At 42.8% G+C, this 27,502-nt stretch overlaps 1 protein-coding gene across 2 annotated transcripts in view; it reads left to right on the top strand.

Annotated features, from left to right (window-relative positions):
* ITPR1 (inositol 1,4,5-trisphosphate receptor type 1) overlaps positions 1-27,502 on the top strand; it is a 240,080-nt gene that overhangs the window by 99,205 nt on the left and 113,373 nt on the right. For both annotated transcript variants that reach the window (XM_036738075.1, XM_036738074.1), the window contains exons 39-40: positions 700-832; positions 2,311-2,501. In XM_036738075.1, the coding sequence (XP_036593970.1) occupies positions 700-832; positions 2,311-2,501 (324 nt within the window). The remainder of the gene's footprint in view (positions 1-699; positions 833-2,310; positions 2,502-27,502) is intronic.

The following is a 27,502-nucleotide window of genomic DNA, read 5'->3' as shown; positions in this document are numbered from 1 at the left end:
GTAGCAAGCTATAAAATTATCCATACCCTTTGACCTGGTATTTCCACTTTGGGGAATATGTTCCAAGGAAATAACCCACAGGAGAGAATAATTTGTACTGTGATGTTCACAGCATTATTTATAATAGTGTGAAATTGGAGACAGCCTGAATGCCCACAACAGTAAGAGAATGGCTAAATAAATTATGGTAGGTTGATGTGATAGAATCCTCCTAAACCATGACAAAGGACTCAGGTGTGGCCTATACCGATGGTGGGTGTTGATATTGCTACGTCTGGATGCCATTGCATATGTCAATGTGAAATATCTCTGTACACTGGTAAAGATTAGAAGAGAATTTAGTGGTGTAAATGAAGTTTAATGTTCACTAAAGTCGCTTAAGTGCATAAGAATGATGACATTCTACATACTAAAAAATCTTACATGTAAATGAGCCTTTAATTTTAGTCTTTGCCTTTTGTACTATTTGACAAGAGTATTAGAAAGAGGAAATGTCCGAAGTTGCCGCTTAGGTGATATGGTCTTGTCACTTGGAAAATATTGAACAAGTTAACCTGAGAGTTTGCAAGTGCTCCTGATACATTTTTGCCTAGTAAAACTAGGCCAATTATGACTGAGTACCCCTGTGTCTTTTGAATATTAGTTGCTCAGTTATGCATTAAATTCAGGACCTGATTTCATTATCCTGTTTGAATTAAGGGTGAGGCACTCAGGCAAATTTTGGTCAACCGTTACTATGGAAACATCAGACCTGCAGGAAGAAGAGAGAGCCTTACGAGCTTTGGCAATGGCCCGCTATCTCCAGGAGGACCTAGCAAAGCTGGGGGAGGAGGTAGGCTGTGCGGTAGGCTAATTAGTGCTATGTGTGACTCTGGATTGCCATGTTGTATCTGCATGTTTCTGCATAACAAATTGAATATTTAACAGGTGAATTTGGGCTGTGTGGGGATGTGGGGAAGGGTTGGTTTTTTTTTTTTTTTTTTTTAAGCAGCTCATTATTTTCTTAGCATACATCCTGTCAAGAAAAAACCCAGCCTGTAAATATTTTCATGCAAAAGAAGCCCGGCCCTATTTTCTTCTCTAGTGGAATTAGAAAATTCATAAGTTCAACAAACATTTACTAAGTGTTTACTTCTTTTACTTTAATAGATTATGTTCCTTTCCCATGATATTTGAAAAATCCAGTCAACCTGACATGATTACATTCCCAGTCACTAACAAGAAGCCTTCCTGTTAACCAGCAGAATTAAACAAGTAATTATCTATGAAGAATTATCATGAGAATCTGCAATACTCAGGCCTACATACACACTTGCTTTCCTTAAGAAGAAATAATTTTTAAGTATTTTATGGTGGCCTTGAGTCACTTTTGAATCACAGATTTTGGAGCTATACCTGACCTCAGAAAACACTCATTCAGCAAACATTTATTAAGCTGTAACATGTGCCAGACATGATAATAGATACTGGGGATATAATCACAAAAATGGAACAGTCCCTGCCCTCAAAGAGCTTATGTTCATATATTGAGGGAAACCATATATGTATTTGTATCAGTAAATATATATAACACAAAAATGATATGATATAAAATGATATGTATTATGACATATAATATATAAAATTAAATATATATCGGTAAACAGACTCACCTAGTCTAACCTCCCCATTCTATAGATGGAGAAACTGGGGCCCAGGGAAATAAAATGACTTGTTCCTTTGTGATGATGATGAGAGCTTGCATTTTTATAGTGCTTTAAGGTTTTTTGCAAAGCATCATACATATGTGATCTCATTCACTCCCTCTCCCCCACCCCATAGGCGTTACTATTATCCTCTTTTTACAGACGGGGAAACTGAGAGATTAAGTGACTTGCTCAAGGTAACGTGTGCTGATTTCTAAGGTGCAAAAGTTCACATTGAAAATTTAACAATCTATTCTGTTCAGCTGGTGGGAATCATTAGCTCCAGTCCACCCCTTATTGAAACAATGCCTATATAAGATGTGCTTTGTCACCTGGAACAAGAAGCTCAATGGAAAATATACTAGCTTAGGAGTCAGAACAAGTGGGTTTAAATCCTACTTTGCTGCTGATGCCCAGGCAGCTTTTTGGGCAAAGCACTTGTCTCTGAATCTCTTTCCTCCTCTGTAAAAAAAATGAATTTCTGCCACAGAAATTCATTTCTAATTTGTTTGTCTAGTTGCTGTGTGAGCGAATGCCCCCAGTGTTAAGAAACTGATTTTGTGTTGAATGGACTTGGGCACTGGTCTGGTGCCTCAGTCTCCATTGTTGTGTTCCACCTTTCTAGGGGGAAGTTCAGGATCTAGTACCATGAGCAGAGGCGAAATGAGTTTGGCGGATGTTCAGTGCCATCTGGACAAAGAAGGGGCCTCCAATCTCGTCATCGATCTCATCATGAATGCGTCCAGTGACCGAGTTTTTCACGAAAGTATTCTGCTTGCCATCGCACTCTTGGAAGGTGGCAACACCACCATTCAGGTAGGGGAAGGTCTTTGGTGGTGGGGCTGGTGATCGAGTGTTAATAACTCTGCTTAAACAACAGATACCATTGGCACCCTCTGAAGGTGTGGTGCTCATTATACCATGTTTATTTTGAGAATAAGATTGTGTAATCCTTAAAAAAACAATCCAATTCAGGACAGTTTGGATGATACTCGATCGCCCACCCCTACATTCTACCTGGCATCCACTCTTCCGGTGTTATTTCACACTCTTCTCTGTCGTATGCGCTGCTTTCCTATAATTGATACTTTTGTATTTCAGAATTTGCTCTGAAACAAGGATGGCTTTAGAAAATAGATGATAATCTGATTTGAAAAGGAAATTTGTTCTAAAAGAGAAGAGTCCCTGGCGTTCACATGAACTTGTTGCAAAGTGACCAAAAAAAGTCGGGAACGTCTGTATAATTTAGGTTTCTTTTTTTCCTCATTTAAAAAAATTGTGTGTGTGTGTGTGTGTGTGTGTGTATACACACATATATTACACACACACACACACACACACACACATCAGATTAGCTTATTTCCTATGGTTGTTGCTTAAATTAATTCAGATGCCTTTAACTTCAGAATGAATGAAATGTTACCAGTTTGTACTGATTGGGGATTCAAGGTGACAAGCATTTAAGTACCTGCTGTGTGCAAAGCCCTGTGCTAGATTCTTGGGCTACAAAGGCTAAAACCAAACAGTTACTGCACCCTAGTAACATATGGTATCCTGAGGAGAGTATGTATGGTACACACACACACGAACGTATTATAAATTATATATTATATACATATACACACATATTAGAAGGAAAATCCAGGAGGAAGAGAAAGAGCAGGAACATCTGGAAGTATCAGGGAAGGCTTCAAAGAGGGAATGGCACTGGATTTTTCCCTTGCAGGAAAGTCAGGATTCTCAGAGTTAGAGATGAGGAGAAAGAGCCTTCCAGGTATAGAGCAGCTGTCTAAAAGAAGGAGATAGTGTCAAGTACTGGGAACCATCAATAATAGTCCAGTGTGGTTGGAATATCAGATTTGAGAAGGGAGGTTATCTGAAACAAAGCCGGAAAGGTAGGTAGGATCCAAATTTAGATGTACCTAAATACAAGGCTTCTTTCCCTTATTCTGCTGTGTTGCAGAAATGCTTGTTTTATTTCTTAAGTTCAGAATAAAATGAAATTTAAGAATAAAGTAATTGATATTTTGTTTTAGAGGCAGTGGGGAGCCATAGTAGGTTTTTGAGCTGGGGACTTGTGGTCACACTTGTGTCTTCAGAAGATTATTTTGATAACTGTGTGAGTTGGAGAAGAGAGACTGGCATGGGGGAGATTAGTAAGAGGCAGCTTTGATAGTACACAGAGGTCATGAGCCCCTGACCTAGGGTGGTGGGAGTGTGAATGGAGAAAGAGGGCAGATGTGACAGGTAACAAAAGCTGTTTGAAAGAGTAACAATAAGCCCCTAAAAGAGCTGCAACCTAGTCTGCTCTCTCAGGCAGCTTCCAGCTATGCTTCATATCACTCCTTGCTTCCCTTTCTTCTCTCCAGCCTTGTCTGCTGCCTGCCTGCAGCAGGATTTCCATCCTACTACCCATCTCCACCCCAGTTCTGGAACCAGCAACAAATCAACTCTGCCATTTTTCCTAGGAAGGCAGTTGTTAGCCTCCTCTTCTATCCCTGTCGCTCTTAGACCAAAGAGTCCTTCCATCCATAGCCACCAGCCCCTTCTGGGGATTGCTCTCTCCTGTCTAAGATCCTGGAGACAAGGGCTATCTTAAGTGCTCAATAGATGCTTTCCCCTTCATTTCATTCCTGCTGTTTGCAAAATTCTGTACTTGGCACTAGATATCTAAAGATAAAAAATACAGCCTCAGTCTTGTCAGAGCTTGAAATCTAGTGAGGGGGTTAAGAGGAAAATAAGTATCTGTATAAGAGGGGAAGAGAAGGCGGGATAGGATGCTTTGATTTGTACACAGGTTCAACTCAACTAGTAATTACACCGTGAGCTCCTTGAGAGCAGGGACTGGTTTTTGCCTTGCTTTGGATCCCCCGGTATTTAGTAGGCACTTAATAAATGCTAATTGATGGGACTTACTAAAAGGTTAATGATTAATTGGTGCAATAAAGTGTTAATAGAATACAGAGTAGAATGGAAGGAGTCTAAACAAAGTGCTATAAGAAATATGAGGATGGATGGTTACGTTGGGAGATGTGTTGTGAGGATAACGTTTCTTGGACCTGTCAGCTTATTGGATATAGGAGGGGAAGAAACTGACAGTAACTGAGGCTCCAAGGCTGCCAAGCTACCTGGGACACTGGGGGAGCTTCGAAAGAAACCACCAAGTTGTGAGGAGGTGCGGATTTGAGAGGGGTGAGGAGTTCCCCTAAAAAGACGGCTGAGTGCACAGCAGAGGCATCCAGCAGGCCCTGGAAACATGGGCCTGGCTGGGAGGGCAAAGGTTGGGGTTCGATGTGTAGATTTAAGAGTCATCTTTATAGAGGGCGTGGGAATGGTTGAGCTTGCCAAGAGAAAATTGAGAGAGCAGAAGATCGAGTTTTCTGGGATAGCAGCGCTTGTGGACAGGGAAAGAAAGAAGGAATGAATGAAATTGAGAGGAGGGCTGTCAGATAATTAGGAGGCAAATAAATACTGAGAGACAAGGAAGGAGCCTCCTCAACAAGGGAAGGGATGGTCGGCACTGGCAGGGGCTGGAGAAGGGTCAAGGAAGGTGAATGCTGAGAAAAGGGAATGGGATTTTGCTCTTCAGCTACCTTAAGCCTTTGAGAAAGCCATTTTAGTGGAATGACAGGGACAAAACTAGACTTCAGGAGGGTGATTAATTGGAGGCAGTGACTACAGACTTCTCTTTCTAGAAATTTAATAGTAGTGAATGTTAAAAAGTTTTTTTGCATGTGATTGAGAAATATTTCACAAAGTAAATAAAGATATATTTAAAAAAATAAAAAGCTAAAAGAAAAAGAAATTTAGTAGAAATGTAAAGGAGAGATAGAAGATGATAACTTAAGGAGGTGGTGGGCTTAAAAGAACTCTGCAGCTCTGTAGGTAGAATTTTGGTTTTGCAATCAGGAAGACCTGAATTCAAATCCTGCCTGGGATATTTCCTAGCTCCTTTCTCAGCCTCAGGGTCCTCATGTGTAAAATGGGGATAATAATGGCACCTACCTCACAGGGTTGTGAAGATTAATAATATTAATAATAATAACTATTAAATTATTATAGCTAGAATTTACATTGCCCTTTGAAGTTTTCAAAGCACCATATGTATTATCTCAGTTAATCCCCACAAGTATCCTGGTAGGTAGGTGCTATTACTGTCCCAATGTTACAGATGAAGAAGTTGAGGCTGACAGAGGTTAAGTGACTTGCCCAGGGTCACACAGCTAGGAAGTATCTGAGGTGACATTTGAACTCTGGTCTTCCTGCCTCCAAATGCAACTCTTTACCCACTAGGACGTCAAGTTTCTTCTGATAACCTTCAAGTGCTGTTATTTTAAAGTTAGGAGAGACCCGAGCATGTTTGCATGCAGATGTTGTTGTTCTTTCTCAAAGATGACCAGTGACATCCCTAGAGCGATACCTTGACTTGCTGGTGAAATGAAGTGAAGCAAAGCTGGGCCAAGTCCTCTTTCCTCCAGTCACTGGGGCCTGGTGACAAGAGATGGATGGAGTCAGTAAAGGGGGTTAAAGATGGGGGCGGGAAAGAAGGTGTGGTTAATGGGGCAAGTGCCAGATGAGATTGGAAGGAATAGGAAGAAAGCTCCCAATAAAAGAGGGCTCCAGAATCCTCTGAGACCAGAGGGAAAGAATTAATGGGTGGGTAAGGGCAGGGAACTCCTGGGGTGTGGAGGAGGTGATGGCCTCAGTCTTTCCAGGAAAGTAGAGTGAGGAGTTCAGCTTTGACCCAAAGTCGGAGGTGACAGCAGGACATGCAGACCCCGTCTTCGGCAGGGCTGGGGGAAGAGGGGGAAAAGATGAGCAGAGAGGAGGGAATTTGAAAGGAAAGCATTTGGAACCACTGTGGGGGAAAGTATGATCCAGAGGCAATCAAAGATGAATACAAGGACTGCTCTCAACGGTGACGGCCCTGTTAAGATTGACATTAGTTTGTTGTGGACTGAGTCAGTGCAGTTTCATGACTTCCCAGCGGTGCTCAGGAGGACAAACAGAGGAGGTGGCCCGTGGGGTGACCCAGGGCAGGGGACTGCTGAAGGACAGTGGATTCAGGAAAGAGAATGGCAAACTATAGGGGCAAGAAGCAAATGGATACAGTAAAGCCAAAACCTGGCGGATAGCCTGAGAGAACACAGAGGAATGGAGGGACCAGAGGTTACTTGTTAGCTGACTTCTTGGCTAACAAGATATTTCACAGTAGAGGTCCCTAGGCGACCTGTTTTAATGAATAGCTGTGTAGATGTGAGTTCTAATTAGCAGGTCAATTATTTGCATATAAATGGTACTTTATTTTCAAGTGTTTTGAATACTGCCACCTCCCCATAATCTTGTTGCCACTATTAATTTAGAGAAGATTGACTTAGAAGGGAACTGTTCTAAGGCCCTGTTCACATTATTACAAATTCCTGAGTGTAGAGTGGGAATTAACAGGGTTTGCTAGAGTTTGCCACTTTTGAAGGACATTCCCTGCCCCACCCCCATACAGAGCTAGGCACTATGGTTTCTAAAAAAAACCCTCAATATTGAAGAACTCACAAATTGGGTGGGAGTTTGTGATAATTAGCCTCAGAGATCACATCCACGGAAGTGTGGTACTTGTGGGAATGCTCATGAAAAGCCAAGTGTGGGTGTGGTAAGAAGGTTGGATGCCTGGGTTTGAGTCCCTGCTCCCTTATTCCCTGTGTGAACTTGTCATATAACCTCTCTGGAGCCTCGGTATTCTTTTAAATATCTTTAAAATGAGAGGATTGGACCCCGAGGCCCCTTCTAAACCAAAACATGATTCTATGAAAAACACATTCATATTGCCAAGGTGCATGGAGTCTAATCAAGAATGTGGCCAGGAAGTAGCCTTTACCAAAGGGTAATTAACTTGATGTGTGATGCCTGGTCATCATCAGTACATATTAAAAAGTATCACATGATTGTCATGTTCAGGAAGCCTTGATTCATGTGTTTCATGGAGCACCTGTAGGATACAGACTATTTCATGACTAACGAGCCATGTGCTTTCACTCTGGGCACGTTAGGCATTGTACAAATAATGATTTGGAGTATGTTTTTTCACAGTTGGTTGGTGATCATGTGGCATACCAAAGCTGGTTTTTTCCCCCAAGTTTTTTTTTTATCATTTCAAGTAATTATGAATATTAGCTTCATGTTTTCACACATTTCTTACTCATATCCACATGCTTCGGTTTCAGACAAAATGCCAGGCTTGATTTACATCAATTATTATTCTTAGAGAAGATGAAAGTACTCTGTTTCATAGGCCAGGCTCTCATGGGTGAGCTTGAAATGTACTTCAGGGTATGCTGTTGAATCACCAGATGTGTATAGGCCCAGACATAACTGGAATCCATATGGTTTTTTGGTAACCTGAAGCTATACCATTGGCACTTGGCTTCCACTTTCCAGGCTCCTTGTTACCTCGAAGATAGAACACCATCTCCTCAGCCTTATACTTAAAGCCCGTTTTAATCTGGCTTCAGCCTACCCTTCCAGCCTAACTCTGTATTCCTCCCCTTCACACACTCTATATTCCAGGAGCTAAACTGAATTACTGGTGTTCCCCAAACTCACCTGCCATCTGTCACCTCACTTTGTTCATGCCTGGAATGGTCTTCCTTCTAATATTACTGTTAATTCAGTTCAACACTTAATAAACACCTCATATGCATTTGGCACTGGAGATATAAAGCAAAAATAAAACAGTCTCTCCCTCCAGGAGCTTACACTCCACTGTGGGAAAACAGCATGTACACAGATAAGTAAATACACAATTACTATGTTAGGTAAATACAGTGAGGCAGGATGGAGAAAACTAATAACTAGGGTGATCCAGAAAACTCTATGGGACTATTGTAGAAGAGGATGCTTGAGCTGATCCTAGAGAATGAGCGAGAGCATTTTAGAAATAGGGGGCAGCCTCTGCAAAGGCATGAAGGCGGAAGAGAGAATATTATGTCCAAGAAGGCTGGTCTGACTGAACATGTGAAATCAGATCAGAAAGAAGGATTGGAGCCAAATTACAAAGGACTTTTTAAATACCAAGCTGAAGAGGGTGTTATTTACCCCAAAGGGAATAGAAAGCCTCCTCAGCTTCTTGTTGGAGGTGGTGACCTCGTCAGACATGTGCTTGGGGACATGAGTATGGCCCTTATAAATTAGAGGAGGAAGAGACAGGAGTTGGGGGGCCTACTTAAAGGCTTCTGCAGTAGTCCAGGTGAGAGGCGATGATGGCAGCCACACAAATATATAGGAGGGAATCGCTGTAAATGGTGGTTCTAGAGGTAGAGTCTACAAACCTTGTCGATGGGTTAGAAGGGGAGGTAAGGGAGAATGAAGTCGAGTGATTCCAGGCATATTCCCAGGATAGTGTCACCTTGGAAAGAAATAGGGTAATTATGAAGAGGGGCGACTTGGAGGAAAAGACAACGACTTCCTTGTGGATGAGTTGGAGATGCCTTCAGGCCATATCGTAGAGCTATATAGCAGGCTGTTGGTTATGTGGGACTAGAAATCAGGAGGGAGATTAAGCTCAGTATATAGATTTCTAAGGCATCTGCATCAAAATGGCCATTGAATCTGTAAAAGCCAATGTGCTCTTTAAGAGCAAGTATAGCAAGAGAAAGAAGGAGTGGAAGGGGGAACATGATATGGATGATCACCTTGCAAGGGATGCTGAGGAATGGTTCCACAGGTAAGAGAAGAACTGGGAGCCCCAGGATGGTAGTAGAGCTTTCTGGGATTAACCTGGTTTCCTCCCTGTAAATGAGAGAGCTCCACATCTGAACCGCACACAGCAAAGCTGCTGTTTGACTTGGGTTCAAAACCCCAATTGTGACAAGGGACAAGGACTTCAGTTCTGCGATTCATTCAGACCACCAGCAGGTAAGACTGAGTTTTATCGATAACTCACTACCCCATTAGCTCTTCCCCATCAGCCGGACACACGTTACTGCAACAGGAAGGGAGATCTATTTGTGGCCACGTGGGCCTTCATGGAGTTGCACGTTGCTTATATAATGAATGGTAGGAAAAAAGCACACAGGACAAAAGACTACTGACCTCCATGTTGCCTCTGAATGGAGAGCTCTTCTTATGTAACGAGATCCCTTTTCAAATCATATTTATGCTTCAGTTGACTCTTCCCCCACAGGGTTTGAGACATTTGTTCAGCTCACATTTATCAGCCACCTACTCTGTGTAGTTCAGTTCAATAATAAGCATTTATTAAGCACTTACTCTGTGCTGGGGAATCCATATGAAGAAAACGAAAGACAGTCCTTGCTTTCCAGGAACATTATGGCTTGTGAGGTACCTGGGGAGATAGAGAGATTAAAAGAAAGACCCACCCCAGGCCTTCTAGGAGTCTCCAAACTAGACAACATGTCACATATCTTCGGCTACTCTCAAGAGACAGTAATAGTTGGAGTGGTTATTTCATCGTCCTGCTCCCAGGTTTTTCCTTGGCTAGTAGTCACGTCAGTTATGTGGGAAGTGAAAAAGATGTGAGAAACAGTAGGGAGAACTCTGGAAGACAAGGTTGGACATCCAGCGATTCTTTGTACATGGGCTAGGTGTGATTGCGCTCCTGAATATAAAAAGCTAGCCTCTGAAGTGGATGCTCAGGTCAGAGCAGGCCCATGGATGGAACTAAAGCTGGGCAAAGTAAACATCGGGTGACTCTTTTCTTAAAGGGTGATGCTCTCCTACAAGAGGCTTGGATCACATCCTTTTTCTTTCTCTACTGAATCATTTAAATAAGGATGTGGTCATCTGGGACAGGCTTCTCGCTAAGACTCCATTGCTCAGGCCGTGAAGTCTTCCATTTATGGAAATGCATGTGTGATGCAATGCAGAATTTGGCAACCCAAGAAACTTGACAAAGGGATTTTACCCACTCATTTTCATAACGTTTCAGCTCTCAGATCATGCCTGATGATCTAGGGGAATTTGGATTACTTTTCCTGATTGGCAGTGTGTGCTTTCTCACTCACCTTAACTACGTTCCTGGCTACTCTGGCCCAACCCTGGCTTTCAGAATCATCATAATAAATAAGAGTGGATCACACGCCCGTGTGACATCGTAGCTTTGGGTGCTGTCTGGGTCCGAAGTGTTGTTGCTGTTATGATTCATCCCCTTAAACACCAAAAGGGGGGGATGGTGGTTGTGGCTCTTAGTGAACTCCAGATTATGTAGAACTTGACAAATTGTCTGACCCCTAAATCGAGCTTAAATTTCTTTCCTTTGTTTTCTTGAAATATAAAACTTCTTCCATTCAACTGTCCTCACTCCTTCCTACCCCCTCCTGCCAACCCCCAAAAGAAATCTTTAGTTTCCATTTGACGTTTTGCAGTAAGTGGGAAACTGTAAAATAAGCATTTGCTTATGAATTAATTTCTGGCATACAGCTAGTTTAGCAAACCTCATGGCACTTTCATATCCGTCCCATGCATCCTAGCCAACTTCTTGTGTTCTTTCCCTTTTAAGTTGGTGCTTCCAGCAAACCGGAATAGATACTTCCATTCCCCATTTTTTCCTTTCCCAGAGGATAATATCAGAGGAGCGCTTACATCAGGGGGTTGGGGGGCAGGCAATCTTGAATGGACCCAGTGTTTTCAGCAAATGCAGATGTATATGTGTGTGCTAATATAGCTTCATTTATCAACTTAAGGGGGTGGATTTTTTTAAAGTTCTGACTAATTGTTTCTAATTCCAGGAGTACACTAAGGTATTATATTTGAAATGGTTCACTGCTGTCTAGAACTAGTGCTATGCTGACTACAGGGCTGTAGACACACCCAAGAACAAACTCTTTCCCTCACATACACATCTAGAAATGGAAAATAGAAGGAAGAAAAAAAAACCTAACAAGTCCAGCTAGCTCAGTTGGGGAGATTCCTAACTTAAGGATCCTTGCCCCAGAGCCCTCTTACTTCTGAAGATTGCTTAAGGAAATCAGGAGATGAGAAGTTAAGGGAATTGGTTTCTTGCCCATCCCACCTCTCCTTCCCAGACTTGTAAACTAAACCACTGAATAAATGACCAGAGGGAGTTATGGTGCCATTTGGCCCCTAGGTAGAGGTCTTAACGGAAAGTTGGATTTGACTTGGCAGCAGAGGAGGACAGCTTGTGTGGAGAATCAGCCTTCAGTCGATGTGGCAGTCACCTCCAGGATGGGTGAATGATCGGTGCGGGGGCACATAACATCAAGGGCTGGGGTTTTTTGTTTTGATTTGTTTTGTTTTGTTTTTTTGGCAGAGGATCCTGAAATGAGTCATCTCTAAGTGGTGTTTTCTAACCTCAGGTTTCATCCATGTGGGAAATGAATTTAGCCAGTGGTGAACTAAGAAGTCCATTTTTCTTATTGACGTTGCAGGGATTTATTTGAGAAGTTCCCATTAGAATAATTTCCAATCTCCTGGGCAACACCCAAGCATATTAGCTGGAGACTAGATCCGTATGTTCAGGCAACAATAACTGGAACCCCATGGTTGTTCCGATCTAGTTCTGGTAGAGACTTAGGTGGCAAGCCTTCTTTGGCAGGCTGCTTTTGTGGGAAGCCCAGAATGTTAGACCTCAAAGGAACTGACAGAAAGCAGGGTCCCACCAAGTCCAAAGGTGCTTAGTGTAGGATCCATAAACTTTCTGATAGCTATTTCAGTATAATTGGTTATTTTTGTGATCCTACATATTTTACGCATTTAGAAGCATTGTTCTGAAAAGTGGTCTCTAGGCTTCACCAGGTGGGGTCAAAGGGACCCATTTCACAGAAAGCTTCAGAACCCTAATTCTAGATTCTAGACCTTCCTTTTACAGATCATAATCATATATAGTCTGATTCCAGTTGTCCTGCTCCTGTTGTGCATGAAATTCATTCAGACAGTGTATTATAACAAACTAGTTGAAGGTGGAAAAGAATAGTTTTCATTCTTAAAACTAATATATACTTATTTCTTTCTTCCTCCCATCAAAGGGACCATGTTGTTTGCCTTATTCCTCATTCATTCTTGATGGTGCTTATTGATCCAAACTTCCTCCACTTCTCTGTATTCTTGAAGGGAGTTCAGAACTCGAACAGAACAAGAAATTGGATTTGCTGCTTGTTTCTGATTCCTGGTGCCATCAGTGAGCCAGTCAATAAACATTTCCTTAGCACCTGCTATGTGCCAGGCACTGTGCTAAAGATATAAAGATGGTCCCTGTTCTCAAAGAGCTTACAGTCTTTGGGGGAAGACAGCATGCAAACAATTATGTACAAACAACCTATACTTTAAAAAACGGGGATAGTCTCAGATAGAAAGCTCTAGCATTAAGGGGGATCAGGAAAGGTTTGTCAAAGAAGTTGGGATTTTAGCCAGCGCTTGAAGGAAGCCAAAAGGCAGTAACAGTCATTACAAATAAATGAAAGAACAAAAGTTCAGACCAATAACTTTTTCATTTTAAATATTTCCTTGCCCATGAGTTTATGCAAGTGTCTTCAAGGATGGATCTACTGTGTCCTCGTGAAAACAGAGTGTTGTCGGATGAAGGCAACTTGGAGAGAACATGCGAGTGAAAGCCAGCATTGGGGAATTAGCTCCATTCTTCATTCTTCTCTCAAGGGGAGATGCTGTGGCTCTCACTGGCATGTTCTGAGCATCCTGTCATGGTGGAATGGACCACCCCTAACCCCAGGACTTAATGTCAAGGAATCATGGTAAGAAATGTCAGGAGAGCTAGAGGTGGCTAATTTTCTTGTTGATTTTTTTTCTCCGTATGATTACAATTTCTACCCAGATGGTTTGAATATTTGTTCTGAGGTCCTAGAAGGAAAGGTATGAGTTGCCACACATGAAATCCAAGCTGTTAATACTGAGGAAATGTTTGGTAGCCAAGGGTAATCTAAATCAGATCGAGAGATATGTGAGGTCCTGGAAGTTGAGAAGATGGGGAAGCTTATGTTACAATCTTTCCCCCTCCACACCCCACCCCCAGTCTTCCTTTTTCTTCTCTGAGCATCAAAGCATACTCATTTAAACAGAACCTGTGAGGTTGCCATGTCTAGTTTTCTATATTTTGGTATGGAGTACTGTGAGAAAGGCATTTTGAAGGGGCCCAACCCAGTGCAGCAGGCATTCATTTATGGCCTCTTTTGTGTAAGGAACTATAGTGGTGACACAGAGGCCAAGCAAAACAATCCCTGACCTCAAGGAGCCTACGTTCTGCTGGAGTGAACAAGGTGCATTTTGAATAAGTAAGCTACACATAGAACAGAACTCGGTTTTTAATATATGACTGGAAGCCTTTGGGAAAAATACCACAGTTCTAAGAGTAACTTGAAATCATATGCAGATTGAACATTCGTTAACATTTCTTTCCATCTTGAGATGCTGTTTCAGATTCCCATTATTATCACCCCAACCTTCAGGAGCCTGCACAAGTCATGACTCCTTTATGAAATGTTCCCAAACTATTCCAATTCACACTCCTTTTTTTCAGAACTCCTGATTGTACTTACTGGCAGTTTGGCATGTTAATTTGTTCTTATTTGATGAGTATTTGTCTACTACGGTCCTTCCACTTGATGATAAGCTCTTCGAGGACAGGCATGAAACTTTTAAAATTCCCCACAGCACCTGACAGTGTTAGAATTGGAGCGGGGGAGAGAGACAGAGACACAAAGCTAGAGAAAAGGAGAGAGACTTGGCATTCAGGTAGTTGACTGATGGAAGAGAGAAAGTTAATTGCCAGTTAGAGGATTTTATTAGTCTCCAGAAGTTTTAGCCAGATATGAAGCATCTTCCTTAGCTGGGAGATGAGGGACTAAGGGAGAGAGAATATGTGATTATTTTTAAATAGGTGAGCCCCGTTCTGAGAAGGTCTCTGTCTTCTCAGAGAGGATTTTTTTTGATTTCTGTTGCTTCCCCTTATGATCCCCTCCAAATCCACTCCCCCTCCAAAGTTCCAAGTGCTCTATTTGTCTAATTTGGAAGGATGAGTAAGATGAGTCATTCTTTTCTTAGGAATTATACCTCCCTGGCTCACACCTTCGACTCCAGGGGAGTGTAGGCATTCCACTCCAGGCTTTTGATCTGGAAGCATATATTTGAGGCAGCTGCACCCAGGGGCATTGTGAACTATCATATTCCATTCTTTACTCAGGGCTGAACCTTGTGCTATTTCTGTGTCTCCTATAAAGCAGGATTTCCTAGTGATAAATGTAAGACTCTCAACATATAGACAGTTAATCTTTTTTTTTTTTTGGTGTGGGGGTGGGGAAGAGGACTCCTAGTGTGGACATTTCCTCCACTGATGCAAATGAACAGCTCTTCTGTAAGAAGACTTATAATCTTCTCTAACCTAAAGAAGTAATAGAACTCTTTCCTGGAGGCACTGAGAGTTTGAAAGACTTGCCCAGGGTCACATAATTAATAAATGTCTGAAGCAGGATTTGAACTCAGATGTTCCTAAAGCCAAGTCCAACACTTCATGGAGCTACATAGCCATTCTCTGGTGAGTTCCAAACTGCTAAATAACTTTATTATCCATTCATAGCATTGGAAGAGAACTCTGCGTTCTGTGAGTGAGGAAACTGAGGCCTCAGAGATGAAACGATTTTAGATATATTTAGTCTGAATGAGACAGACATCTCAGAGCAGGGAGGTAGAAATCTAGAACTGGCACCTTGGGGTTAGGACAAGGCAGTTGGCTCAAAACCATGGCATTGGTCTTCCAAAATGGAGCAATAAGTGCTCTGCCTCTGAGCTCAAATTCCACTTCTGGTATTTGTGACATGTATGACCTTGGACGGGTCACTTACACTTCTTGGACCTCAGTATTTTTACCTCTAACATGAGGAAACTGGGGGTCAGAGAGTGAACTTTCCAAAGTCCATGGGTAAATCATGGATCCAGGATTTGAACCTATGTACCCTAGCCAAGTCCAACGCTCATTCCGTTTTGCCCCCTGGCCCTGCAGGAAGCAAGGCAACACAATGCTTCAGGGGCTGAAGGAGTTCTCTTCCACTGCTATGATTGGACGATACCCTATTCTTAATTATTTAGCTGTTAGAGACATTAAAGTCCAACTCACCTGAGTATGAGGATTTTTGAGAAATAGCCTTTTTATATATTCTATGGGGCGGGGATTATGTAAAAATTCAGGGCTAATCTTCCCAGTTTGGGGCTTTTTTTATTACTGTTTCAGTGCTTACTCTGATACAACACTTTATCAATATCTTATCAGCATTCTACTTCCACAGACTGTAAGCAGAAGGAAAGATCAAAATCAAGGCTAGTATCATGAACAACAACAGAGGCTATCACAGAGGAATAGGAAGGGTAGTATATTGGGGAAAAGTGTTGGATTTGGATTTCAAAAACCGGATTTTAACTTGGCCTTGTCATTGACTAGATGTATAACCTTGGGGAAGGCGCTTCATCTTTCTAGGCCTTGGTTTCCTTATGTGGAAAGTGAAAGGTTTTGGCCTAGATGATCTTTAGGGTCTCTTCCAGCTCTCGATCTAGGCTCTTCTGTAGCAAACACTTCACTCATGTCCTTCAAGACCTTGCCTTGATGTTTGTTCTGTCTGTTGCCTGGTTTTCTTCTCCCAGAAGGTAGTTCTTCGGGCTGGGGGTCTTTTGAGTGTGTGGTTTCGTCTCCTTTTTCAGACTTTTAATAGATGACTTTATATGTGAGGGCCTTCTCTCTACAAGGAGGAGAAGGCAGCGTGTTTGTTTGGAGTGTACAGACTTCACTGCTCTGTGTTTGCATCGGCTCCTGTCACCACAGACGGTGAATGACAGGAGAAAGTCATGAAAAACTCTTCCTTTAGTCCCAGGATCTCATTTGCTAAATAAAAATGATGTGGGTCCATATATGCTTTTCATATCTCCAGAGTTTCAGGTTTCCCATGTCCGGGAAAAGTTAATGGAGAGTCAACTCCCTTACATAACTTTCTCTCCATGGAGACTGAGGTCAGATCCTTTAATTAGGGCTTTTATAAAAAGTTAGATTATACTACTAACAGTTTTTCTCTTCAGTCAAGAGAAACATATGTTCTGTTGCACAGTGTATCATGGATTGTAAAGAGGCATAAAAATGTTCTTATGCCGGCATCTTTTGAAGTCCTGGCTGCTCCCAGTTTCTCATCCAAAGCTTTGTTGCCAAAGCTTCATTCTTCTTGGTCCCTAGGTTAGATGAAGGGGTTTCACACTTTTGTGTTATCGACTAAGGGAGGACATCATTTTATGCACTGTGTCCAGTGAATCTAAATGTTGCTTATTTATTTATTTATTCATTTATTTATATGAGGGAAGGGAGAGCGCACAGATGCTCTTGGGGAGCACATGTTCCTACTCTGGTCAAGACTGCTTGATTACCCTTTATTTTTATTTATTTTTTTTTAGGGCAGACTTGTTAAGTCACTGTAATATGATGTTCCCGTCATATTAGAAGAAAAGCAGTACAGTGTATAGATAGGAGAGCTTAGAGTCAGGAAGACCTAAGTTCAATTCCTATTTATGAAACTGTGCCTCTGTTTATCTACTAAGTCATAGATGTTGATGGTGACGACGATGATGGTGGTGGTGGTGGTGATGGTGATGATGGTGGTGGTGGTGGTGATGGAGGTGGTGGTGATGATGATGATACTGGTGATGGTGATGGAGGTAATGACGACGATGGTGACGATGATGATGATGATGATGATGATGGATTGGGGCCAGGCGTGATTTCATTAATATAGGGAACTCCTAAGTGAGGAAACTCCTTCATGCAATGTAAGTTGGCATCTTCTCCGCAACATACAGTCTTACAGTCAGGGTTTCATGGCTCCACGTCCTGCTGTCTATTGACTATACCACTCTGCTTCTCTAGTAGTCATAACAGCTAATGTTTACATAGCAATTTAAGGTTGCAAAGCCCTTTCCGTGTTCATCTGTGTTCGGTGAAGGGAGTTCCCACCCAGTCTATAACACACAGACAAGCCACTGTAATAATCTTTCCTTAAAAGGAAAGGAAATGCCTTATCATCGGTAGTGCCCATATCCTAGATCTTTATGATAAAAGAAAATACCTCAGACACTTATTAGTTATGTGACCTTGGGTAAGACGCTTGACCTTTCGGTGTTCAGTTTCCTCGTCCGTAAAGTGGGGATAATAATAGCACCTACCTCACAGGACTGTTACTGCGGATCCAGTGAGATAGCCTGTGTTCAGCACTTTGCAAACCTTAAAGCAGCGGTATCAGATGGAACCAGGGAAGCCCTGTATGGACTAGGAAAGCCACAAATTAACACTATTATCTACACGGTATTGTATTTGTGTTTATTTTGTTAAAGATTTCCCAATTACATTTTAATCTGGTTTGGCTCACACTGGATACTGAAGAGTTTTGCAAAGTCAGTTTGCTACCCTTGCCTTAGATCACTATATAAATATTATTTTTAAAAGTTAATAGCTCATTAGAGGTAAGACAAAATCATAGTCTTCCGAGACTGTAAAGCTGATGGTAAACAATACACCTCTACCCTGAGGTTCTTGGGCATTGTTTTGCTCAGGAACTATCTCACTCTTAGAATTTTATTTGGGTTCCTTGGAACTCTGGCTAGAAAGGGAAGGAGAAGCGGTCAGGCCTGCCTTCCCCCCCTTCCCCCTCCCCAGGTATCTGTGAACCCTGCTATGAATTCCAGTTAGTAGATTGTTGTATGAGTTGTATGTATGTCTTCTATTTACAAGAGGAAGTATCTAGTTTAATTTTATTTTCACACTCAAAGTCCAAGTGTTAAGAGAACATGATGTTTCAACACTCCCTCAGTCATCAGCTCGGGAGCGGAGGTTGTATATTTTCACATACAGTTTTCTGAGTATATTTCTACATTTGTTACCTGGCAACATGGTTGCATTGGGACATAGGGAATTATTAACTCCTACTAGATCTTCACTGTTCAGAGTTATAGAAAATAGTTCTTACTTTCTCGGAAAACGAATTCAGAGTTCAGAGACTGTAATGTGAAAGGGACAGAAAGAACCAACCTCTGAAGTTTCGATACAAGGATATAAGACAGGGAGTCAGAAAACCTGGCTTCTTTCTGTAGTTCCAGCTCTGCCATGGACCAACTGTTTGACCTTATGCAAGTCACTTGATCTTTTCAGGATTTCACTTTTCCCTTCTGTAAAATGGAGGTGTGTTGAGCTAGGTCATCTGTACGGTTCTTTCAAGCTGTAACGTGCCATGATTTTGTGAAACCCCAAAATAAGAGGATGAGTCAACAAGCATTTATTAAGTGCCTACTGTGTGCCTGCGTGCTGGTCATACAAAGACAAAAATGATAGTCTCTACACTCAAGAAGCTCACATTCTATTGAGAAGCTCTCTCTATATGGGAACACCTCATCTATTTTGATAGGTGCTATTTTGATAACTGAAGCATTCAGGTCTCTAATAGTGGTATATGTACATAGAACCCAGGAGCTCCAGAGGACAGAAAGCAGAAGGTGAGAGGAGGCAAAGTTAGGCTTCCTGTCAGGATAGGCTTCATCATCAGTTAACCAGCATTTATTAAGCTCCTGCTGTTTGCCAAAGATGGTGCTGGACAAAAGCAAAAGAGTTTCTACCCTTGAGGAACTCAGACTCTAACCAGGGAGACAACATGTACATATGTGGGCATTTTCAAAATGGAGAGGAGGGGACTTGTGGGGTGGGGACAAGGTACTAGCAGCCCCGGTGTCAGGAAAGGATTCTTGTGGAATGTGCCCTTAAAGGAGATTAGAGATCCTAGAGGAAGCAGTAAAGGGAGATCCCAGTCTGGGAACTCATGCTGTCTCATAGTGGAGTGGGCCGCTTCCCTGCAGGACTTCAGTCAGAGGCCAGGTGACTTGTCGTGGGAGAAGTTCTACAGGAAGGACTATTTTTCAGGTATAGGTTGGCCTTGATGGCCACCAAAGTCACTTTGAACACTGGGATTCTGGTGTTCTGAGACTGTTCCATGCTGTGGGGTGCATCCCTGCCTTAATTCAAACCCCAGTGAAGAAGTAAGGAGTGACCCCCACACTGCCCCCTTGTGATTTAATCACTTTCCATCAAGTGGTGCTCCCAAAAAAAGCTTGATCCAGGCTTGCCATCTGTAGCATCCCTTGTGGATGCAGGGGGCCACTTAGGAGGAGCCACTTTCTTTCTGAGACACCAAAAAGGCTTGTCAGAGCTAAAGCCATGGAGTTTCCTGCCCTGATAACATTTCTCAAAGGGTAGTATTCCCTGTCATTCAGGGTATAAATATGTCACCAGGGTACAAAGGATCTTTAAGGTATTATTCTGGTTTACAAGAGACTCAGCATCTACAGGTTAATCATGAAAATGGGGTGGTGAAAATGCTTAGTAGTCATTCCCGTAACCAAGTACGCCATTCCCTCCTCCCCCAACCTGTCCCAAGGCCAAGGAGTCTGGGAAGTAAGGGGAGGAAATCCTTCTCCATTGTTTCAGGGAGGACTGGCACTTGGTGGTGTAACAAGCTGTTGGACCAGCGTCAGAATGTGGTCTGTCATTTCTTCTGTGCTGTGGGTGTGACACAGGGGCCTTGGAGGAGCTTCCTTAATTCCACTGTACTCCTCCTGCCTTTCTTTGAATCCTCAACACTTCCCACAGTGCCCAGAACATAGTAGGTGCCTAATAGATGCTTATTGACTGACTCCTGTACAGTGAAGGAAAGGATCACTGACCAATTCTAGAGGAGCAACGGGGTCAAATGTAAAGAACCTTAGCTTTGAATGCAAAACCCAAATCGTGCCTCTGCCACTAACTGGATGTGTGGCCTTGGGCCAGTCACTTGGCCCCTTTGAGCTTCAGTGTCCTCATCTATATGATGGGAGTAATTATATTATTTGTCCCAGCAGCCTCACAGGGTTTGGGTGGGCAAAAAAGGATTCTGAAGATGGTTTTTAAAAAAAAAAGAAAGCCCTTTATGAACGTATACTAGAGATGCTGGCCTTGGAGTCAGGAAGGCCTGGGTTCAGATTTGGCCTCAGATACTCATTAGCTGTGTCTGTGACCCTGGGCAAATCACTTCTCCCTATTTGCCTCAGTTCCTCATTTTTAAAGTGAGCTGAAGGAAATGGAAACCATGCTAGTATCTTTGCCAAGAAAACCCCAAATAAGGTCACGAAGAGTAGGACGTGGCTAAAGCGACTGGACAGCAACAAAAGAGATGTTGAGAAATTACTGTGTACATTTAAATATCTACATTATACATGTGTATTTAAATATCTATAAATATCTACTTTTTAGTTTACACAGTCGTAGACTTAGAGCAGGATGAGACCTTAGAAGCCGGGTATTCTGATGCACTCATTTTACAGATGAGAAAGCTGAGTCTACAAGAGATGAAAGGGAGTTGGCTGTGGTCACATGGGGAGCGTCAGGCAGGATTTGAACCCGGGTCATCTGACTCCAAAGCCAGGCCTCTTTTCGACTGTACCGTGTTGCCTTTAAGTATGTTCTTTGAATAAACTTTGGAAAGGCACAAGGCAGCATGATCATGAATATTCATCTTTTTCTATCCGATATAGTTATTGCCGATGCAGCTATCATTAAGAAAGATTAGCAGAAGCCTTGCCGACATGTCTCCAAAGCAGCCCGCGTGCCTCAGCTCTGGGCTTTACCCTAGAGGAGAGAGACCGGAACCTGGGAGTGCTCAGCCTGGCCATGCACCATCTTGGCCTTAACTCGGAAATCTCTAGGCTGCTGTTTAAACTTTTAAGATGCTCCCTAACTGGATTAAAGTCCCCACCAGGCAGGCAGAGGCTGGCTATTCACAAGAAACAGGGTCATGCTGCAGTTTTTTCTTTTCTGTGAGCACAGGAATCAACAAAGAGATGTTATATAACATCTATTTATATCCTCCTTGCTCACTAGCTGCAGGCCTACGGGAGTAGCTGAGAAGGGGATTTAATGAGCTCTCGGGCTTTGCTCACCTTCCTGAGCTGGTAAGAGCCAGCTCCTTCTGAAGTGCGTCAGCAAATGAAGCTGCCTGTGGGTGGGTGCTTTGGGGGAGGTGGACTGGCTGGTTGCTATGGTTTTCTTTAATTCCCCTGTCTCTCAAAGATCTCACTTGGTTTTTTTCTTTTCTCTCTTCTTCCGTCTCTCCCTTTTTCTCCCCCTTCTCTCCTCCCCCTTTTTTCTGGAGTCTAAACTTCCTTCTTTCTCACACCTCCTCATAGCTCTTGAGTTGTTTCAGGGAAGCCGAATGTTTGTTCCTTCCGATCCCAGCTTGGAATTGTGACCTCAGGACGGTTTTACAAGGCATCGGTCCCCCCCACCTCCCACCAACACGGACACCCCCACCCCTAGGGACGGTCTGAAAGCACAGCCTTCCCCTTTCCCTAGAATGATACTACTAATTCATCCTTATGAAAGAGATGTAGTCTGTCCAGAATGGAAGCCATCTAGCTCCCAACCAAAATATCTCCCTTCAGATTTTTTTTAAACTTCTCACAAAACAAGATGTATGTTTCTAGCTGTGTTAGGAATGTTCTTTTGTCTTTTTTTTTTTTTTAGCATCCTCCTTAAAGGCAGATAGTAGCTAGCAGTTCCTTATTTTAATTGCCCTCTGAACTGATAATCATCCTATATAATGTCCAGATCCAGAGGCTTCTTAGTGGAGTGGCCCATGAGGGTAATTCCAGAGCTGAGGTAGGACTCCTCCTTGGCGCTCCCCAAAGGCTTCTGGGCAAGGGGGTGGGGAAAAAGTCACACGGCTGGTCCCACAGTGACTTGTGGATCAGATCCAGAGTGGGGAACACTGTACAAACTGTAATCCTAGTGTTGAGAATCCTGAGTGGGGGGCTGCATCAGAAGGGCTCACCTGCATCCCTGCTGCTTGGGTGGTTGCCACAGAGACCTCTGGGATGGTGACAACAGTCCTGCTCTCACTGCAGCAGAGGCATTTTAAAAGGAGTAGGTAGGGTTAGTTGTGATGAAATATTCTGGGAGTCAAACTGTGGGGAAGGGTAAATCTAGAGAGGCCTTAAAAAAGAAAAAGGAAAAAAAAAGAAAAGGGCATGCTTGCCCAGGAGTTGAGCACTACTTAATAGCAGTAGCCTGTTGGAATAATCAAAGGCAAAGCCCACTGACTTCCCCGTATTAACTTCTGTTGGAGACATCTGGGTAAAATATCCGCAGATTCCAGACCCAGTATGTAATCTTTTTTTTTTCTTCCCCTCTGAATAACTAAGGGACTTTCCCTTTGGAAACACTCCAACATTGTCAACTCCATGGTTGAAAATATTTTCTGGTTAGGAACTAGCTGCTGTTACCCTGGTTCTAGATCAGGGTGGGGCAAGGGACTCAGATTCTCCCATATTAAAAAGGAGAAGTCAGTGTCTGGAGCTGGGCTTTTCCACTGGACATCATCTCTTACAGCTTTTTACAGAGAAATGTCCAGACCAGGGCTCACATTTTTCTGCTCCTTTCAAAGTAACAGGCAAGTTCTTGAAGTTTCCACCAGCTCCCCAAAGTGAAGAGGTTATAAACTTTTCATCCAGCTGTCCAAGAATCTGAGAGGGGTGTGGTCCCCAAAGCGATCACAATTCCTCATACCAGATCCCTCCCTCCCTTTGGATTAGGCTAAAAATCTTTTTTCTTTTCTCTCACCCTTCAGAAAGTAGAGTTGGCTTCAGCTGACCTCCCAGACGGTTTTTTGTGAAATCTGTTTTTATTAGCCTGCTCTCCACACAAGACTACAAACAGTGAAGCCAGAAGCCTGTAATTAGCCAGTCTGGGAAAAGAAGCCAAGCCGTTGGATGGGAAACACAGAATGATCAGCTCGCCTGTTTCTTGGTTAACAATGCAAGTAGGGCCAGGGTTAGGGCACAGCTAACTGGCTAGAATGATGTGTCCCCAGCCCCCAGGGTGACATATATATGTATGCCCACAAGAGCCACACAGACCAAGCCATGTGAGCAGAGTATGATAAGCCCCAGGGAAAATGAGAAGCCCCAGTCAGCTTCGGCCAGCTCATCCTGGGAGGGCTGGTTTCCCACTTGGCAGCAACTCAAGCTTTGGCACAGAGACACTGCCACCTTTTAGGTTCTTTAACCTCCCAGAGGAGCTGGGTGGGACAGTGGAAAGAGCTCTGAGTTTGAAGAGCAGAGGGAGCTGGCTCGGAAGACTGCCTTGGACACTGAGGATCTGTGTGGTCTCAGCATGTTACTTACCCTTTCTGAGCTTCAGCTTCCTCATCTGGAATAGGGGGATGATAATAAGAACCAAAAGTGACCTAATGAAATGTAAACACTTTAAGACACTTTTTAAAAAGTTACTGGCTACTATTTCTACCTTGAAAGTGGGGATTGCCTTTTGCCTTCCTTTGTTCCTGAGTGCTCAGCACCATGCCTGGCTTAGGCACTTAGTAGGTGCTTAGTAAATGTTTATTGAATCTCTGTTTCTCTCTGTCTCTGACACACACACACACACACTCACTCACTCACTCACTCACTCACTCTCTGGACTTGTGATTTCATTGACAGAAAATTTCCAGGATGAGGAAGCCCCCTCTCCCAGTGTGGGTCAGCACCTTCTCTGCAGCTGGTTCTTAGAGACTTGCCCAGTCACTTCGGAGCCATATGTAGCTATGTGACCCTGGGTCCCAGGGGTGGGACCTGAACCCAGATCCTGGCTTCAAGTCTGTCTTTCTAATCACCATACCAAGATAGGGCCTTCTCTTACCCCTCCCCACCCTCCACTCTCTCTCCTTTTCCTCTGCCCCCATGTACATACATATATGCATACACACACGTACACACACACATAGAGAGGCAGCTAGATAGTGGTATATGTAGACCTACTGAGGTAGTGGACCTAGTGAGGTAGACCTGAGTTCAGGTAATACCAGTTGTGCGATACTCTGGGTAAGTCACTTAACCTCTTTCAGCCTCAGTTTCTTCAACTGTAAAATGGATAATAATAGCACCTACCTCCCAGGGTTATTGCAAGGGTCTAAAGTGCCTGACACATTCCAGCACTGAGAATTCTGGCCTGGGGGCTACATCAGAAGGGCTCCCAGACTGCATCCCTCCTACTTTGGTAGTTGCCACAGAGACCTCTGGGATGGTACCAGCAGTCTTGCTCTCTCCACAGCAGAGGCATTTTAAAAGAATCAGATGGGCTTTATACAGGTTGTATATGTATGTATGTGTGTGTATGCAAATATATGTATATGCCCACAGACTCACATGTATGTATATAAATAGGTTTTGTTTGGTCATGTCTAACTCTTTAAGACCCCATTCAGGGTTTCTTGTCAGAGAATGATTTTCCATTTCCTTCTCCAGCTCATTTAACAGACGACGAACTGAGGCAAACAGGGTAAAGTGACTTGTCCAGAGTCATATAGCTAGTCAGTGTCTGAGTTCAGATTTGAACTAATAAAGACTCCTCTTCCTAATTCTAAGCCCGGTGCTCTATCTACTGCGCTTCTCAGCTGCCCTATATAAATGCGTACATACATACATATTATTTATATGTGCATATATATGTACATGTAAACACATGTATATGTCATATATATATGCATACACACTCTTACATGAACTTATATATTGGGTGGGAGAGCAGACTTGTGATTTTATTGATATAGAGAACTCTAAATGTGAAAACTCTCTGCCCTGATATAGACTGGCAAATAATTGTGTTTACATCGTCTACATTGGCAAGTAATTGTGCTTACAACAAAACTTAAGATAGTTGCCCAGTCTTTGAGAAGGTAAATAATTAGCCCATGCTTACACTGTGTACTGTGATGTACATCAGAGTTGAAACTAAACCCAGGACCTCAGCCTCTGAGACCTACTCTCTACCTACTACGCCATGTTCTTAAAATATATGCCACCTTGTCTTGAATTTTTGAAAATTTTGCCCTCTGCAGGATTAGGTTTTTCATGACATCTGTACAAATTACTTCAGTAAATTAGCTTAAAACCTACCAGACTGAATAAGAGAGACCGGACTAGCCGACAGTTATAACTAATATTTATATAATACCTTAGAAACTATTTTTTTTTTTTTTTTTGCTTTACAACCCTGTGAGATGATTGGCGCAAATATTTCCAAGTCACAGATAAGGAAAATAAGAGATTGAATTGTTAACAAGTGGCAAGTTTAGGTCTCAAACTTGAGTCTCTTTCTACCCATACTCTACAACCCCTCTTAGGTTAGACCCCTTACAACTCCCAGTTTCTCTGATTTTAAAAGGCCCAAAGTTGGATTCAGCATTGACTGCGTTAGTTAGATACCCACCCCTGGTGCCCGAGCCATGGTATGTTGAGAAGCACTCACATAAATGGGGAATGGATACTTCCACCCCACTGATCTTCACCCACTTGGCTCTCTCTCTTTTTTGCCATCAGATTCCCTTCTGAGGCTCTGCATGGAGCTGGACACAAGGTCCTTGTAGATCTTAGGCACAGGGATGCTGAACCAGTAGGTTTGAAATGGCTTAAGTGACCTTCTCTGCCCTGAGAACAGCTAAGTTCAGGCACAGACCTTGGCTTTGGCCCCAGAAGCCAACTTAGTTGAGTTAAGGGAATAAAAGAGCCTTGGGTCCTATTTCAGAAAAGCATAACTTTTTCATGGGGTCAGAAAATCCCCCATTGCTTGTTTTTCTTGGCTTTCCTAATTGAGACACCAATCTCCTGGCTGGGGGTGGGGTGGTGGTGGGGTCATGATTATTTTTCTTTGGGTTTTATAGTAAACTTGATTATGAAATAAAATATAGTCTGGCTACAAGGTAGTTGCTGAACCAGTCTCAATGCATGGACCTGGTAATAGCCTCTCCAGGGACTTGTCTCCTTTTCCCTCTGGTTCCCTGTGGAGTGCACTGGGAAGTGAGTGCATTTGAGCATCTGGTCCTCTTCCCATGAATGCAGGAACTATGTGGGTACTTAGGCACTTTTCCCACATCATGGTACGAATCTCATGCCAGGTAAACTTTGGGGACAGATGTGGGATCATTGGAGCATCAAGGTTTGCTTGATATCGAAATAATCAGTCCCTAAGTCTTGTTTTTGAGACCACAGGATACATGCACCTATGCAGAAAACTTGGCCTTCTGTAAAAATCAGATAAATCTTTGTCCTCCAGTTCCACCTATCCCCTTCCCAGACTTCCCCAGAAAGCTTCACTTCTGGCTCTTAAGGGTCTTTGGGAGCATGAAGAACATGAGGATATAGCTAGGTTTTGGCGACTCTTGTGATGGTGTCGTCACCTTTGATAGGGAGAATTCTTTTTTCTTTATTTCTTGAAATCCTGGAGCTCTTGATTGCAAAATGACTCCTTCATGGAAGTACTTTGGTTTCCCTGAGCATTTTCAAATGCTTTATTAAAGCATGGTGGTAACAGCCTCTATTTTGAGTGGGAAACGCTTCCCATCTTCACTTCCTAGCTAAAAGGAAGAAGAGAATTTGGACCCGGTGGGGCCTGTGGTAAGCCTGTGGAAAAGCTAGTGGTGGTGCTTGGTATTCTGAGTTGAACTACTTTTGTAAGTGAATTACAGAATCAGAGTTAGGAGGCATCTGAGAGAACATGGGGCCCAGCCCCCTCTCTTCGGATTGGAAGAGGAGAGGAGGGCAGAGCAAGGAATGGTTGTTATTCAGTTGCAGGTATCTGGGGCTGGAGATTCTAAAATGTTTGTCATTGGTTCATTCCAGCATTTTATCAGGAAATCATTAGTTCTAAACCAGGTCTTTTTTAACCTCTCTCTATTTCATGTTTATAAAATAACATGTAATATCCTACTCATATTATCCTACATGGTCATAAAGTG

Source organism: Trichosurus vulpecula, chromosome 9, assembly GCF_011100635.1.
Source record: "Trichosurus vulpecula isolate mTriVul1 chromosome 9, mTriVul1.pri, whole genome shotgun sequence".
Lineage (NCBI taxonomy): Eukaryota > Metazoa > Chordata > Mammalia > Diprotodontia > Phalangeridae > Trichosurus > Trichosurus vulpecula.
This window is presented reverse-complemented; position numbering and strand designations above follow the sequence as displayed.